Source organism: Bos grunniens, chromosome 22 (assembly GCF_055505025.1).
Source record: "Bos grunniens cultivar Pamir isolate PY7600 chromosome 22, Bosgru_T2T1.0, whole genome shotgun sequence".
In the NCBI taxonomy this organism is placed as follows: domain Eukaryota; kingdom Metazoa; phylum Chordata; class Mammalia; order Artiodactyla; family Bovidae; genus Bos; species Bos grunniens.
In genome coordinates this window covers 27,773,785-27,792,341 of record NC_141186.1, presented here as the reverse complement: position 1 = coordinate 27,792,341, position 18,557 = coordinate 27,773,785, and the positions used below count along the sequence as shown (strand labels likewise).

General features: G+C 38.4%; 1 protein-coding gene across 5 annotated transcripts in view; it reads right to left on the bottom strand.

Moving 5' to 3' along the window:
* Window positions 1–1,659: 1,659 nt before the first annotated feature.
* The window catches only part of CNTN3 (contactin 3), a 395,604-nt gene continuing 378,706 nt past the window's right edge, over window positions 1,660–18,557 (bottom strand). For 3 of the 5 annotated variants that reach the window (XM_086366707.1, XM_086366708.1, XM_086366709.1), the window contains 3 exons: window positions 6,771–6,883; window positions 5,971–6,139; window positions 1,660–3,661 (listed from right to left, as the gene is read on the bottom strand). In XM_086366707.1, the coding sequence (XP_086222833.1) occupies window positions 3,561–3,661; window positions 5,971–6,139; window positions 6,771–6,883 (383 nt within the window). In that variant the 3' untranslated portion in view covers window positions 1,660–3,560. Of the gene's footprint in view, window positions 3,662–4,017; window positions 6,140–6,770; window positions 6,884–18,557 lie in introns of those variants that run through there. The other 2 variants (XM_086366705.1, XM_086366706.1) reach the window with 1 other exon arrangement.

The window sequence follows — 18,557 nt, the reverse complement described above, 5'->3', positions numbered from 1 at the left end:
TTGAATTATCAATAATAGCAGCAGAACAAAGTATACCACAAATTGGCATTAGAGATACTTATTTGGGATCTCTAAATCTAATGGATCTGATTTTCAGAGAGATTAAAAACCTAATCATGCCTCAGCCTCAGGGGTTGCAGCCAGATTGCCTGGGCTAGAATCCCTTTTAACGGTGTCCCTGCTGGGATGATCTAGTACAGTGTCCTTAATCTTCCTGAACCTTGGTTTCCTCATTTGTAGAAAGGGCTGGATAACGGTATCTAGTTAAGAAGATGGCTGTGTGGATGAATTGAGAAAAGATAAAGAGCTTACCGCAGAATCTGGCACCTAGAGAGTGAAGACAAGTTAACAGCATCAATATTACATGATGATGAAAAGCTAATCTGATACTAGAATCACTTTACTCTCTCTTCTAGGAACTCCTGGAATCATGTACCTTTCTTCTCAGCAGAATGAGACCAAAGGAGAGCTCTGAACATACATAAGGCCACCTTCGAACATTGTCTTTTGTCTTCCAGTGTCATATAGTTAGCTACTGATACGAAGAATAATAAGGGCATGATTCTAGGCACTCACACACATCATTTTGTTTCCTAACTCTCAACAAGTAACACCAATAACCGCCATTTTCTTAAGAGTAGAAACTTCCACAAAGAGCAGTCACTGAAGATTTGACACCCCTGAGAAGATAATACCACTGGGGCTGGTTTGGATGGTCTAATCTGTTTCTGCACATTCCCCAGTTCTTTGACCTTTATTTGCATGTTCAGTCTCTCAGTCATGTCTGACTCTTTGCAACCCCGTGGATGGGAGCCCGCCAGGCTCCTCTGTCCATGAGATTCTCCAGGCAAGAATACTGGAGTGGGTTGTCATGCCCTCCTCCAGGGGATCCTCCTGACCCAGGGATCAAACTCATTTTTTCTGCATTGGCAGGTGGATTCTTTACCACTGAGCCACCAGGGAAGCTGAAGTTACACTAATACAACCAGTACAACTAGACTTAAAATCAGAGCCACACACATATGTGTGCATACACACATGTATTCTCACACCCTGGCAGAAGCCCTACACATACTTTTTCCACTGAATTCTCCTGCCTCTAAATATACCTTAGGTTTTCATGTAAGAAAATGATTGAATTATTATTTCACGTCTAATTTTCCTTACATCGATGATAACATTTAAAACTCTTTACTAATTAAAAATCAATCTTTTCCTACTGCATGTATTCAAATACTTAGTGTATATTATAGCACAAGGATTGTTTAGAAGCAAGTCTCTAACCCTGATACCAAGGAGAAAATTAATGAATGAGTTGATAAATTGACACCAATATTAAGAAGATACTTGTCAAAAAAGTGGGAGTAGCTGTATCAACCAAATAAAATCAGAAGAAACTAAATACTATAATTCAATAAGAGAATTTTCTGCTTCTCTTTTCTCCCATCTACCCAAAGCTGAAATGCCTTTAATAGAGAGGGCATTGTCTCAAACTACTGTCATGAGATTATAAAAAGATAAAAGTTTAAAAGATAGAAAGACAAAAAGTAGACTGAAAAATATAAGAAATGATAGCATCAGAACAACTATTATGATGCCCTCTTATTTCTCCCTTAAAATGTTCTTTTTGACCATAACACAATTAATCACACATAGGCATTTGCTTTTTATAAATTTTATTAGAATAATAAAAAATAATACATACAGATAACCATAGGATACACACACAGGAATTTAAAGGTAAATGTCATACTTTTCAATATGAAACAAAGTACATATCTCATGGAGATATATTTCTAGAAACACCATGAAACAAGAGATTAATCATCTTGAAAATGAAAACTATAGGAACATATTCTAGGAATTACTAAGTAATAAAAAGGTACAACTCCATTACATGTTGCATAAAATACAGGTATTGGAGGAAGTGTTCCCCCACTTTTTGACCTGAAATAACAATGGTCATATGAAATCTACTTGTTCAGATTTTTTTCTAGATATATACACTATATACAGAACTTCCAGAGAAAAGTTATAAATATTTTTTTCTTTGTGTATAATGATGTTATCTTAAAAGGAATCTCTAAATGTAAAGTAATGCTTTATGGTGATATCAGAATTTTGCTAATATGTATTCTCTTTTGATATCTGTTGGTTTCAAATTCAGGTATCTTTGCAAAGAACAAGTTCCTGCAAAATGTGAAACTGTTGGAAATAGGTAAAAAATTGGTTTTGCAATGTTTAACACTCAATCTGCTGATTTTCTTATATTTTTAACATATTGCTATGAAGTCATGTCTTTGACAATCCTTTGAACACAATGCATTGAGAGACTGAGTCATACATATCAAAGTCAGCAGCATGGCCATGGTTCTATTACAAATTTAGCTCAGGAGCTAAAAATTCTGCCAGACTCACTCTGATAGACTGTTGGACTTCATTAAAAAACCATCTCCACCATCCAAAAAAGAGTCCCGTAATGGAATAAAAAATTGGAAATGAAGGATCATGTGAATTTTGTATAATATATGGGTTAAGATTCAGGTCATTTCTTATTTCCTCCACCAGGTTTTAATAAAACCTGAAAGCTTGTTCATAGGTATGAAGGAAACTATTCCTTTTAATTTTATTTCACTTTTTAAAACTTTTGAGAAAAGGATAGAATGTGATCATGCCAAAATAATATCATGGAATGAAAGAGAAAGCATTACCTACAATGAAAACTTTGTTTAAAGTGCAAACTTTAAAAATATGACAGGTTCTCATGACTTTAATATTATTAAATAAACTCACACTAATATTTTGTACAGGCTTAGTGCATTAGGGGTAACAAAGCACTTTCAGATTTCCTTCTTTATCTTTTAGTAAGTAATGTACGGGGCAGAGGCAGATAAGATGGGTATTACTATCTCCACATTTTAGGGATGAGTAATTGAGAAGCAGAGCGAGAAAAGTGATTTGTAAACAATCTCACAAACACTCACTAGTTTACCTGAACAAATAGCACACTTCCACATTCTAGCGGAGCATCTCTAACAACGTTCTTTTGAATCACATGCACCCTTTTCCAAACAGGGTAAATTTTAAAATGTAATTTTTCATCCTTGAGTATTTCAAATGAGCATTTCAAAATAATATTAATTATATCTTCCAAATAGTGCTATTACAATGGGAAGAAAGCATTTGGATTACATGAGTTTTTCTCTATTAATTAAAAAAAAACCCCAAAAGCACCACAGCCATGCATGTGTCTGCATGTGCGTACACATGGTGGCATGTGAGTCTTTATCCACAGGCAGGCCTCAAATCATAGCTTAAGAATGTCTCTATCAAAAATCGGGTAGATGTAATATATAAATTCCTTTGGTTTATCAAGTAAATATTAAGGCATTTCAGAGTCCCCTAAAGGGATTTACTGTTTTTTTCTATTATATTCATATTTTACCTATGTAGAAATTTAAAAATACAGTTGAAAAAAAACCATGCATCATCACTGGATTTCATGAAAGCACTTCTTTTGTAACCAATTCAGTTTCCAATAAATAATTAAAAAGTGACTATCACCACAAGGTGTTTACAATAAAGAACATTATTACAGAGACATAACTTGACACAGGGTAGACAGTGGAGATGGCTGACGTACAACCTCTTGCATCCATATCTGTCAAAGACGATAAACAGCTCATTAATGAGAACTGCACCAATTTAAGCAACCAGGACAAAAGCAAAGTCTTTCCAATCATAAGCAAATCATATCAGGGACCTAATTTACTACCACAAGTTAACATTAGTTTTCAGTTTATTTATCAATGTAGCCGATTTTATTTGCCATGGGTATCTATAAACACCCTGACGTACTTAAGTTTTCTTAAATGATTCTGGGTTTTGTTTATCTAGTATTATTTAACTTTAATTGAAAGTGGAAAAGCAACTTAATCATTTTGAAAACAACTATACTCTATTACAGACAATTTTGAGCTAATTCAATGGTTTAATTAAAGCTTCATCAGAGAAGGGTTCTGAAAAATCTGTGTTTATTTCTCTTTTGTGCATTTGTACATAAATTGTTATGTATAATATAAAACAACATCTTAAAAAAGCAATCAGTAACAAGCTCCATTTTCCTAGAGATGGCTTTGTCTGCACTTAAGACTGGCAACCTATGCATGCTCAGCAAGATGGCAGATGTCAGAGGAAAAGGCTACTCTTGAGATGGCAGCCCTCAAATGCTAAAATCATGTCTGTTCCTGCAAACACACAGAACCCATTCCTGTTGACAGTTCCTCTTTGGCCACGCTGTGCACCGGATCTTAGTTGAGGGCACACGGGGCCTTCGGTCTTTGTTGCGGCACATGGGTTCATTAGTTGTGGCATGCAGGATCAGCAGTTGCGGCATGCGAACTCTTAGCTGCAGCATGCTAACCACCAGGGAAGTCCCCATGCTGGGTCTTTTAGCTGTAGCATGCAGCATCTTTTTCATTTCGGCCTGTGGCGTCTTTAGTTGCAGTATGCAGAATTTTCAGTGGCATCATGCAGGGTCTTTTAGTTATGGCATGCGGCATCTTTAGTTGTGGCATGCAAACTCTCAGTTGCAGCATGCAAACCAAGGACATCCCCACGCGGGATTTTTAGTTGTAGCATGCAAACTCTTAGCTGTGGCATGTGGGATCTAGTTCCCTGACTAGGGATCGAACCCCAGGCCCCCAGCATTGGGACTGTGGTGTCTTAGCCACTTGACTACCACAAAAGCACCTGGCCATATTGTAATTTTAACTCTGAACCTTGAGCTATCATAGAAATAGGACAGAATATCTTAATCTTAATTTTAAAACTTAAATATTAACACTAATATTACCAATAATAAGCTTAAATTAATTTCTGGTTTTGCTCTACTGAAGTGCATACACTTTTAAAAATGTCTGTAGTCCTAAATGGTTTCTACAGATTTTTATGTTGCAGAACTCAGTTCTGAGATAAACATTTCGCATTTTCTTCACATGGCTACTTGTTTGTTTTTGGTCTAAGTATTGCAGTCTTTATGCTTTCATGAAAAGATAAAATTCTTCCAAATTTCCGCATCTCCCTTTCTCTATATTTGCTAAAGATGTCCCATTTTGTTTTCCAAGATTACAGATAAGGGTTTTAATTTTGAATGTCCAAGACTATAGATTAGGTAGAGTTCAGTGAAAGGAAACAAAGTAATTTAGGTTACTAAGGACCAGAGAATAAAGTATGAAGACAGGATGGCTTCTGCGGTACTTAAATGAGGCCCCGAAACTCCACACTTGAGATTTAAAAGAAAAGATAAAATGTGTTCTACCGCTGTCACTGATAAAATATGTATGAAAAGTCTGTTTCCCTCAACTCTGAAAGTGTAACTTTATATTGTAATAAAGTAGGCTTCATGTGGATTTTGAAAGGAAAAGTAAGTATGAACTTCCTTTGAAATCAGAAACCAAGAATTTGTTTAGAAAGTGTCTTTCAGTTTGGCCAAAAGTGGGTTATGACCTTAAAAATGTTAAAATTTCTACTTGGTAAAGAACTGATAAGACATATCTATAATTTCTAGGAGGCAAACAACTGGAATATTAAAGATCTTAAAATTGTTTTGTGGGTTCAACATTGCCCTTGAGAAAAAGAATTCTATTTTTATGGAACTCCAAAGGCAAATTTATGCAAAGCTCAGAATACAAAAGTTAAACTAATAACATTTGCTAAACATTTCTCAAGGGTTTTTTTTTTTTTTTTTTTTCCTGTCTTTCGGCTCTTATCATTCTCCTTACTTAGCAGCACTCTTGAGGAATTCCTCCTTCCCTCACTTCTCATATTCTAAAACCTTCTCAGCATTCAGACAAAAGACACAGTAGGAAAAAAAAGAAAAAAGACGGGGTGGGGTGTGCGCAAACAGACTCTCTCTTGCAGGCTTATAACTGATGCTGGGAATTGAGACACTGACTTCGACCGACTTACTGGTTATTCTTGGAATCCTGATCTGTTCACTACTGGTCCCATCCCCGCCATCCGTTGTGGCCTTAACTTCAATAATGTAGTCCTCTTTAATGGGCAGCAAAAGTTCAGCTGAAGTTTTATTTGTGTTCAGCACTTGCACATTATTTTGACTGCTAGTCCTATAGAAAACCTAAAATGCATGAACAAACATAATCTTTTTTACTGCCTGCTTTTATTTTTTCATCAGAATTATTCCCCTGATGTTACTTCATTTATATCAGTTGTTTTTCTATACCCACTACAGTATCTGCTGCATTCATAGATCTATCATAGATCTTAGATGAAGGGTCAGCACATGGTAAGACTCATCAAATCCTCAAAATCAATGAGGTGGGGAGACTGAACTTCTTCCATGAAACATTCAGTTGGTTGGGTATTTCTAAGGCTTCAGAGACGGGGCAAGGACCTGAACACCAGACCAAGGAATCAGAGCCAAAACTATGGATTCATTTTAAGTAGTATATAGATGAGTATCAGAAATAGGAAACAACAAACACTTTACCAACATTTGGCCTAAAATTCCCATATGAGCACAATTATTTCACTTAAATTTATATTTAAGAAATCAGGCATTTTGGAAAAATATTCTTTTCACAAACAGCTTGATATCTGTATGTCAAAAGTAGTTTATAAAGACCACACCATCAACATTTAGGGGAAAAAACAAACAAACAAACAAACAAAAACTGTTCAAATCTAGCTTTCTTTGAAAAGTACTACCAGAAGTGGGAAAAGAAAGCATTGCAAATTATACCACTTACTTTATATCCTGTTACTTCTGATTCATTCTCCATGGCTTTCACTTGTTCCCAATTAAGCAACACTTTCGTGTCTGTAGCATTCCAAACAACATTTCCTGGTGGCTGACTGGGAGCTTGAAATGCAGAATGAGAAAAGCAAAATAGATTTGAGCATGGAGTGATATTTTACATACGACACATAGATAAAGGAGGCGGCAGAAGTAAGGCAGAATCTCTTTGGTAACTCATAGTGCATAGGCAGAATCAGAAAAAATAACAGAATAGCTAAATTTCCTTTTACAAAGTCATTTCCAGAACACTGTGAGACAATTCATTTTAGCATATTCATGATACACTTTAGGGCATTTCTTCCCAGGTGGCTCAGCAGTAAAGAATCCATCTGCAATGCAGGAGACATGGGTTTGATTCCTGGGTTGGGAAGATCCCCTGGAGAAGGAAATGACAACCCATTCCTGGAGAACCCCATGGACAGAGGAGCCTGGTAGGTTATATAGTCCATGGGATCGCAAAAAGTTGGAGACAACTTAGCAACTAAACCACCATCACCACAGTGATGTCTTGGAAAACTTGTTGATACTGGAGATAAAGAAATTCTTTTATCCACCACTAGAGGGTTGCCTGTTGATGGGCCAGGAAAGGCAGGCAGTGTGTCCTGTTTCATACATCCAGAGGCTGAGAGAAATTGCCAACTGAGCAGATTAAAGTTGTAGGAAATGAAGTGCAGATGATTTTTAAGCCAGCCATGTATGATGAGACGAGCAAAATGGGAGGCAATCAAAAATAAAGATTACTTAGATTTATTCCCATGAAGTAATAGCTATACACATGAAAAATTGCAGCAAACAGTCTATATTTTAGTCTTCGTTTTCCAAGTTTAAATCAATTTTTGAGAAAAATAAGGCAAAACACTAAAACGTTAATGAGAATTCCATTACATAATTAATGAAACTCTCTGAGGTTTAAAAACGTGGATTTATAATTTAGTTTCCTCTCATGAACACTAGCGGAGAAGGCAATGGCGCCCCACTCCAGTACTCTTGCCTGGAAAATCCCAGGGATGGAGGAGCCTGGTGGGCTGCAGTCCATGGGGTCGCTAAGAGTCTGACACACTGAGTGACGTAACTTTCACTTTTCACTTTCACGCATTGGAGAAGGAAATGGCAACCCACTCCAGTGTTCTTGCCTGGAGAATCCCAGGGATGGGGAAGCCTGGTGGGCTGCCGTCTATGGGGTCGCACAGAGTCGGACACGACTGAAGCGACTTAGCAGCAGCAGCAGCATGAACACTAGATGCAGGAGGAGGGGGGTTTGGTAGCATTTGTCAAGAGCAACATAGGGCACTGAAAAGTCAGTTTCTTAATCACAAAACAGCAAACATAATATTATCCATTTGGCAACAACATCACAATTGCCCAAAACAGTGCTGAAATACATTGTACTTGTAGATTTAGCCACAAAATGTAACTTGGTTAACTGAATTTGTTACGGGAAAATGATATAAAAGATTGGCCATGCTGAGACATTTCTAGATATCGCTGATTCATGCCATGAGGGAGAGGTGGCTGGACTTACACATGTGAAGACTGCACAGATACACTGAAGTGACTAATGATGCTAAACAAGACTATTCCCTGCAGATTCTTTGGCTTCCTGTCTGTTCTTTCATACTATTCCACATTGCATTTAAAATCTGTGATCTGATATTCACAAGGAGTTCAGGTCAGCTCAGAGCATTCAAGTTGCAAAGCTTATATAACAAAACATACATAATGGCAGTTGCCTAGGGTTCCTAATGACTATGTTCTGGGGGCTCCATCCAAATGTTATGAATGCACTGTTGTGAGAAGTTACCAAAGTCTGTGATTCCCCATGGCCTAGCAGCACCAGAAAAGGACAGGCTCCATTTGATGCAGTTCAGATAATATACTTCATCATGATGTGTCCTGTCAAGAGATATGTGCTTGCAGAGTATACAAAAGTTGAGTGATTTTGGTGGAATTTATTTTGGAGTGATTTATTCCATCACTAGTATTACAGAAGAAGTGACTTCATGTTTAGCATTCAGTCTTATTTTGTATGAGTCCCAGAATATCAACAGACGAGCTGAATGAGTGCATCCTAAACTCAATACTTTTTGAATGGACAAAAAGAAAAAAAAATAATAACAAAACAGGAAATGGGAAAGGGGGGAAAATAAAAGCTTCATGCTGGGTCTGATTACTCATTTTCCATATTGGTGTTTCTAAGCATCAGATAGTCATGTTCCATTTCCATCATTTTTGCTATTTTTTAAAAAATGAACTTGATTGAACAAAAAAACACATAAACATTGACTTTCAGTTCAGTTTAGTTCAGTTGCTCAGTTGTTTCCCACTCTTTGTGACCCTATGGACTGCAGCAAGTCAGGCCTCCCTGTCCATCACAAACTCATGTCCATTGAGTGGGTGATGCCATCCAACCACCTCATCCTTTGTTGTCCCCTTCTCCTCCCACCTTCAATCTTTCCCAGCATCAGGGTCTTTTCAAATGAGTCAGTTCTTCGCATCAGGTAGCCAAAGTATTAGAGTTTTTACTTCAGCATCAGTCCTTCCAATGAATATTCAGGACTTATTTCCTTCAGAATGGACTGGTTGGATCTCCTTGCAGTCCAAGGGACTCTCAAGAGTCTTCTCCAACACCACAGTTCAAAAGCATCAATTCTTTGCGCTCAGCATTCTTTATAGTCCAACTCTTACATCAATACATGACTAATGGAAAAACCATAGCCTTGACTAGACGGACCTTTGTTGGCACGGTCATCTCTCTGCTTTTTAATATGCCATCTAGGTTGGTCACAACTTTCCTTCCAAGGAGTAAGCGTCTTTTAATTTCATGGCTGCAGTCACCATCTGCAGTGATTTTGGAGCCCCAAAAAATAAAGTCTGCCACTATTCCCACCGTTTCCCCATCTATTTTCCATGAAGTGATGGGACCGGATGCCATGATCCTAGCTTTTTGAATGTTGAGCTTTAAGCCAACTTTTTCACTCTCCTCTTTCACTTTCATCAAGAGGCTTGTTAGTTCTTCTTTGCTTTCACCAACGCCATAAGTGTGGTGTCATCTGCATATCTGAGGTTATTGATATTTCTCCCGGCAATCTTGATTTCAGCTTGTGCTTCATCCAGCCCAGCGATTCTCATGATGTACTCTGCATATAAGTTAAATAAGCAGGGTAACAAGATACAGCCTTGACATACTCCTTTCCCTATTTATGTCCAGTTCTAACTGTTGCTTCCTGACCTGCATACAGGTTTCTCAAGAGGCAGGTCAGGTGGTCTGGTATTCCCATCTCATTCAGAATTTTCCACAGTTTGTGGTGATCCACACAGTTTAGCCTTTTCCTAAACACTAATAGTCACATAATCATGAGCCTGTTATGCTAGTTACATTCCTATGGTATTCTATTTAATAAATGAAGCATTATTAAAATTTAAAACATATTTATAAGCTATTTTAAAATCATCTCTTATCACTACTGGTAAGAATAACATCTGGAAAATACTTGATCAGACCAACTTTCTCTTCATATTTAACATTCTATTACTGTTAGCAACTAACGTTTATTAAAACCTAAACTATGTTAGGAATGGTAGAATATACTTTTTAGTAATTTACTCAATTCTCATTATATTGCATTATAATAATGCCCATTTTCTGTACATGGGTAATCTGGACCCAGAGAGTTTATAAAAACAGATTCTACATTCATGTTGATAGCAGCATCATCCCCAGTAGATGAAAGGTTGAGCAACCTAAGTGTCCATCAACAAATGAATGAGTAATCAAAATGAGGCTTATCCATAGAATGGAATACTATTTAGCCCTAAATAGGAAGGAAATCCTGACACATGTTATAATATGGATGAGCCTTGAGGAAATTATGAAATAAACCAGTCACAAGAAGACAAATTCTGTATGTGAATCCACATATACAAGGCAGCTGGAGCAGTTAATCCATAAAGGCATAATGTAGAATTGCGTTTGCCAGGGGTGAAGGAGAGGAGAAGAGGAGATGTTTAATAGGTACAGATTTTCTCTTTCCTAAGGTGAAAAGAGTTCTGGAGATTAGCTAACCAAGCCTAACAGCAACCAAGCCTAACACTCAGGAACTATACATTTAAAAACAAGTGAGATGGAAATTTTATGTCATGTGTATTTTTATCACAAAAATTAAAAGCAAAGAACTTGCTAAGATGCACAACTGGTAAGAGATACCATGTGGATTCAAACAAGCTCTTGTTAATTCCAAAGTCTATGCCTCCCCTATTACACTGTGCTGACTATCTGTGACTACAGCTCTTGAAAGAGTTGACAAATGATTTGTCCATATGTCCATAGTTTTTAGTCACGAATCCAGTATCCTGTCAAAGGTAGATATCAACTTAAGATTTTATATGTAACTGGCTGCCATTTTAAGGCAAGAAATAAAACACAAGGATTAAGAAAAAAACTTTTGTAGCATTATTAGAAAATAAGTTTGATCTATTCCCTATGTGTCCCTAAGGAATGGTTCATGCAATGATAAAGTAAGATAATGAATTGGGTAAAGAATCAGGAAAAAAAATATCAGTTTATTCACCATGGTATCATCAGGACAACATATGGCTGGACAGTGTTTTCAAATATGACATAATAGGATTTAGAATGTATTTTCTAGCTCCATGGTTTTTATAGTCCTCTAAGACACAACCCAATAAATGCTATAAATTTCACAAAGACCAAACTGGGACATTAATGCTGACCATCAGCTTGAGAGTTTGAATATAGCTGATCATGTTGAGGCTAAGAAGACAAGAAACATAACAGAAAGAAAAAATAAGAAAAAAACAGTTAAACAATTGGTGTGTTAGTTAAATACTTAAATGATTTGTTAACTAACATAGTTCTAAGTGTTAAGGGAAAAAGCAAATAAGGAGGTGCCAACATCTCAAGTGGATTTTGAAAGATGATAAGAGTTGAACATGTGGGGGTTGAGCCGGGCGTGGCAGGGGGTATCCAAGGCGAAGGAATGACACAGGCCAGGGTGCAGAGGCCAAGAACTAACACGGTGCCATGGGGAGCTGAGTCCTGACAATACAGGTAAGGATGAGGGGAAGGGATCAGAGCAAAGGCAGTTGGAGAGGCAGGTAGGAACCATATTCTAAAGGGTCTAGAAGGTCAAAGGAACTAGAAAAGGAATATTGCTTTGAAGGCAATTGGCAGAAGGCTGAAGAAGGATCAGATTTGTGGAACCAATAGGTGTATGCTCATAGATCTTCTGCGGGGCAGAGGGAGGAGGAAAACCTTGGTGGAAGCTCCGTAGGGAATACACTGTAGCATTTTGTGTAAAAGGCAATAAAGGTCCAAACGCAAGTGATGGTAGTGGAGTCGGAGGGATGGGGCAGAACTGGAATCTGTGAACAGGCCATGATGATGGTGGTCATATGAGTGGTGGGATAAGAAGGAAGGCATGGCAGACCGGATGAATGACACAGGCCTTGCAGAAAAGGTTGCTATCTGGAAATCCCTTTCAGTCACTACATACTCAATAAGCACTTGCTCTGTGTCAGAGATTCTCCTAAGTACAGTGAGAACAAGGTAAAGATATTTTCTGACTTCTAACCACGAACCACGTTAGTGGTTCCCAGAGATCAGTACTTGTACCACTAAGATGATTTACGTGGATAACATTTTAATTGCAATTATTTGCCTATATTCACATTAGGGAAAAAAAAAAACCTACTACATCCAACTCTTAGTTGGATGCAATTATTCATAAATATGATTCTTTTTGATGACGCTGAAATTGGCACATCAGTGGCAATCTACTTTAAATACAACACATAGATTAAACTATGATCTAAATAATGACACAGAACAAAGGGCATTATACAAACAAATAACTCAGATGTTTTCAGTTGCACACAGATGTCTGGTAAACACCCCAAAACACACAGTCATAATTCAAATTAACTCTGACCTAAGGATATATTTACTACAAATAATTCATCTCAAATTGAGCAATCAAGAACAGAATATCACTCTACTAGTAACAATCATTAACACTCCGATTCGCTCATTGCAAAACTTATTTTCATGGACACATTTCTGGCAAATGATTATGTTTCTTTTTGCTATTCACTGTAGTTTTAACTGTTAAACTTTTCTCTGTTTAAATAACTGATTTGCTTTCATTTTTATAGAAAAAAAAATGTAGGACTACCACTTTGTAATGGAGAGAATATTAACCATGTTCTGTAAATAACAATGATACAAAGCCTTTTAAAATAAATATATTTTACAAGCAACTCCTACAGCTCAACTCCAGAAAAATAAATTACCCAATCAAAAAATGGGCCAAAGAACTAAATAGACATTTCTCCAAAGAAGACATACAGATGGCTAACAAACACATGAAAAGATGCTCAACATCACTCATTATCAGAGAAATGCAAATCAAAACCACAACGAGGTACCATTTCACGCCAGTCACAATGGCTGAGATCCAAAAGTCTACAAGCAATAAATGTTGGAAAGGGTGTGGAGAAAAGGGAACCCTCTTACACTGTTGGTGGGAATGCAAACTAGTACAGCCACTATGGAGAACAGTGTGGAGATTCCTTAAAAAACTGGAACTAGAACTGCCTTATGATCCAGCAATCCCACTGCTGGGCATACACACTGAGGAAACCAGAATTGAAAGAGACACGTGTACCCCAATGTTCATCGCAGCACTGTTTATAATAGCCAGGACATGGAAGCAACTTAGATGTCCATCAGCAGATGAATGGGTAAGAAAGCTGTGGTACATATACACAATGGAGTATTACTCAGCCATTAAAAACAATACATTTGAATCAGTTCTAATGAGGTGGATGAAGCTGAAGCCTATTGTACAGAGTGAAGTAAGCCAGAAAGAAAAACACCAATACAGTATACTAACGCATATATATGGAATTTAGAAAGATGGTAACGATAACCCTGTATGCGAGACAGCAAAAGAGACACTGATGTATAGAACAGTCTTTTGGACTCGGTGGGAGAGGGAGAGGGTGGGATGATTTGGGAGAATGGCATTGAAACATGTATAATATCATATATGAAACGAGTCGCCAGTCTAGGTTCAATGCACGATATTGGATGCTTGGGGCTGGTGCACTGGGATGACCCAAAGGGATGGTATGGGGAGGGAGGAGGGAGGAGGGTTCAGGATGGGGAACATATGTATGCCTGTGGCAGATTCATTTTGATATATGGCAAAACCAATACAATATTGTGAATTTAAAAAATAAAATAAAATAAAATAAAATAAATAAATAAATAAACTAACAACAGAGTCTTCTCCAACAACAAAAAAACAAAATAATAAAATAAATATATTTGAGTATTAAAGTAAATAAATTAGGGAAATAATAATCAGATTGTTTGAGTATGTGACTAAAATCTTTCAAGAATCATTCAATGACTGGAGATTGTAAAACATTAAGCAAATTATGAACAAAGTTTGATTATTGTATGATCCAAACTTCTCTTTAGTTATCTTCATTCCTACTTTTGACTTCCACCCTTAGTAATCTTTAGTTACCCTGTATTAGGGGATTCTGTGATGGTTCAGTGGTAAAGAATCCGCCTGCAATGCAGGAGACATGGGTTTCATCCCTGAGTCCAATCCCTGGGTCAGGAAGCTCCCCTGGAGGAAGGCATGGCAACCTACTCCAGTATTCTTGCCTGGAGAATCCCATGGCCAGAGGAGTATGGCAGGCTACAGTCTAGAGGGTGGCAAAGAGTTGGGCACGACTGAAGTGACTGAGCATGCATGTACCTTGTATTAAGTCTTAACTGCTCTTCTTTTCTAGCTTACTAATGTCAAACTTCAAATATTAACCCTTTCCTTCCACAAACTAGCAAAACTATTTACCTTTAAGTGAAAGTGTTAGTCACTCAGTCATGTCCAACTCCTTGGGACCCCATGGACTGTAGCCTGCCAGGCTCCTCTGTTCACGGAATTCTCCCGGCAATAATACTGGAGTGGGTTGCCATGCCTCCTCCAGGGGATCTTCCTGACCCAGGTATCGAAGTCGGGTCTCCTGCTTTGCAGGCAGATTCTTTACCACTGAGCCACCTGGGAAGTCCTAACACTATGCCTTCTCTGAGACATGAGCTCAGACCCTTCAGATTAGGAGGTTGATGTGCTGCCACTTCGCTAAGAATTTACCTTTGTGCACCAACAAACAGCAAGCCTGAAACATCACAGACCAGATCTACCTAATACACTTCAGACTTTCTAGATGCACTGTGGCCATTCACAAGTCAGCTGTAATGAGTCTACTCCCCTGACCTGATAGACGCCAGTGTCTCAACTGCAAAAGAAGGAAAACGGCCGGCAGAGCTATTGCTGAAGTTAAAAACACAAGACAGTGAAACATCTGAAACTATAAAGCTTCAAATCAGACACCGCAACCTGAGAGTTCCTGAAAGCCAGACCCAGCTAACAAATATTTCTTGTCTAATCCAAATACTGTATTTTAATTTGGGGTAGGTGCCAACATTTAAATTTGGGAAGTTTCATTTAAGTTCTAGACTTCTGGTTTCTTTTGCAAAACCAAACAATGAGAAACACTGGTCCTACAGTGATGGATATAAAGGATGGGGTGAAGGAAGAAGAGATTGCCCCACTCACCTCCCATTGCTTAGTTAAACCTGCCTGTCTATTGAAGGCATTTGAGGTTATCATTCTTCTTTCTAAATCAAGAGTCATTTGGGGTAATTTTTATATGTCTTGGGGATATTTAATTGACATATTTATGTAAGTAATCCATCTGGCTGGAATAAATTAACTTGTTATACCTATAAAGGCTTGAGGTTGAAGATGCTGAAGGAAGGATATGAAGGACGAAGGCACAGGCAGTATAGGCAGATGAAAGAGCAACTCAGGGATCCCTAGGCATCTCTTGATACCTGCAATTTATTCTTAGCTCCTCCAGAAACATTTTTAATGATCCTTATTATTGGTTGGTAGGATTGATTATCAGTGTCTAAAAATGTTTTGGGGTAGACTGTATTATTATTTAAAGTCTCTGCAATCCTCTGTTCCTCACCCTCTGTGAGAAGATCAAGCTCCCCTGCCTCTCTGTCACTGACAAGCAGCTTGGCTACAGTACTTGTGGTCCCCTGCTCTTAGGAAGACATGCATCCCCTTCTCACTGGCATCTCACAGACATCAGGCTTTGTCATATGGCTTTCTTCAGGCAGGGGAAGGAAAGCAAATGTGGAATGACCCCTTTAGGAGGCACTGAAGAGCATGGTCCATCATTTTCCCTCTGCCGTGAGACCAGCACGACCTGGAAAGTGGCTGCTCCTCCAGTCTGGATCCTGCAATGAAGACGGAATAGACTGGATCTGAGCTACACCAGTGATGGATATGTAGTATGAATGGGAAAGAAACTCTTGTAAGTTTAAAGCATCTGAGGTGTGGAAATTTTCGATACTTGAGCTATGCTAGCCCAGTCTGACAGAGCTATGAAGCAGTAGCCTAAGCAGTTCTGGCTTCCCTTGGTGGCGCAGAGGGTGAAGCGTCTGCCCGTAATGTGGGAGATGTGGGTTCAATCCCCTGGTTGGCAAGATCCCCTGGAGAAGGAAATAGCAACCCACTTCAGTACTCTTGCCTGGAAAATGCCAAGGATTTTGCATGCTCCAGGAGGAGCCTGGTAGGCTACAGTCCAAGGGATTGCAAAGGGTATTACACGACTGAGCAATTTTTTTTTTTTTTCATTTTTTAGGCTTCCCTGATAGCTCAGTAGGTAAAGAATCTGCCTGCAATACAGGATTTATGGATCAGGATGATCTGATGGAGAAAGGATAGGCTACCCACTCCAGTATTCTTGGACTTCTATTGTGGCTCAACTGGTAAAGAATCTGCCTGCAATGTGGGAGACCTGGGTTCGATTCCCAGGTTGGGAAGATCCCCTGGAGAAGGGAAAGGCTACCCACTCCAGTATTCTGGCCTGGAGAATTCCATGGACTCTATAGTCCATGGGGCTATGATTATATGGGTTATAACCCTTATGATTATACAGTGGAAATGACAAATAGATTCAAGGGATTAGATTTTAGATCTGATAGACAAGAGTGCCTGAAGAACTATGGAAGAAGGTTCATGACACTGTACAGGAGGTAGTGATCAAGACCATCCCCAAGAAAAAGAAATGCAAAAAAGCAAAATGATTGTCTGAGGAGGCCTTACATAGCTGAGAAAAGAAGAGAAGCGAAAGGCAAAGGAGAAAAGGAAAGATATACCCAGCTGAATGCAGAGTTCCAAAGAATAGCAAGGAGAGATAAGAAAGCCTTCCTCAGCAATCAATGCAAAGAAATAGAGGAAAACAATAGAATGGAAAGACTAGAGATCTCTTCAAGAAAATTAGAGATACCAAGGGAACATTTCATGCAAAGATGGGCACAATAAAGGACAGAAGTGGTAAGGACTTAACAGAAGCAAAAGATACTAAGAAGAGGTGGCAAGAATACACAGAAGAACTGTACAAAAAAGACCTTCATGACCCAAATAATCATGATGGTGTGATCACTCACCTAGAGCCAGACATCCTAATGAGAAGTCAAGTGGGGGTTAGGAAACATCACTACGAACAAAGCTAGTGGAGGTGATGGAATTCCAGTTGAGCTATTTCAAATCTTAAAAGATGATGCTGTCAAAGTGCCACATGCAATATGCCAGCAAATTTGGAAAATTCAGCAGTGGCCACAGGACTGGAAAAGATCAGTTTTCATTCCAATCCCAAAGAAAGGCAATGCCAAAGAATGTTCAAACTACAATGGCACTCATCTCACACACTAGCAGGTAAAGTCAAAATTTCTAAGCCAGGCTTAAGCAGTATGTGAACTGTGAACTTCCAGATGTTCAAGCTGGGTTTAGAAAAGGCAGAGGAACCAGAGGTCAAATTGCCAACATTGGTTGCATCATGGAAAAAGCAAGAGAGTTTCAGAAAAACATCTACTCAGGCTTTATTGACTATGCTAATACCTTTGACTATGTGGATCACAACAAACTGTGGAAAACTCTGAAAGAGATGGGAATACCAGACCACCTGACCTTCCTCCTGAGAAATCCATATGCAGTCAAGAAGCAACAGTTAGAACTGGACATGGAACAACAGACTAGGTCCAAATTTGAAAGGAGTATATCAAGGCTGTGTATTGTTACCCTACTTATTTAAGTCATATGCAGAATACATCATGCGAGATGCCGGGGTGGATGAAGGACAAGCTGGAATCAAGATTGCCAGGAGAAATATCAGTAACCTCAGAGACACAGATGAAACCACCCTTACAACAGAAAGCAAAGAAGACCTAAAGAGCCTCTTGATGAAAGTGAAAGAGGAGAGTGAAAAATCTGGCTTACAACTCAACATTTAGAAAACTAAGATCACGGCATCCGGTCCCATTACTTCATGGCAAATAGATGGGGAAACAATAGAAACAGTGACATATTTTATTTTTTGGGGCTCCAAAATCACTGCAGATGGTGACTTCAGCCATGAAATTAAAAGATGCTTGCGCCTTGGAAGAAAATCTATTACCAACCTAGACAGCATATTAAAAAGCAGAGACATTATTTTGCCAAAAATTGTCTGTCTAGTCAAAGCTATGGTTTTTCTAGTAGTCATGTATGGATGTGAGAGATGGACTATAAAGAAAGCTGAGCGTGGAAGAATGGATGCTTTTGAACTGTGGTGTTGGAGAAGACTCTTGAGA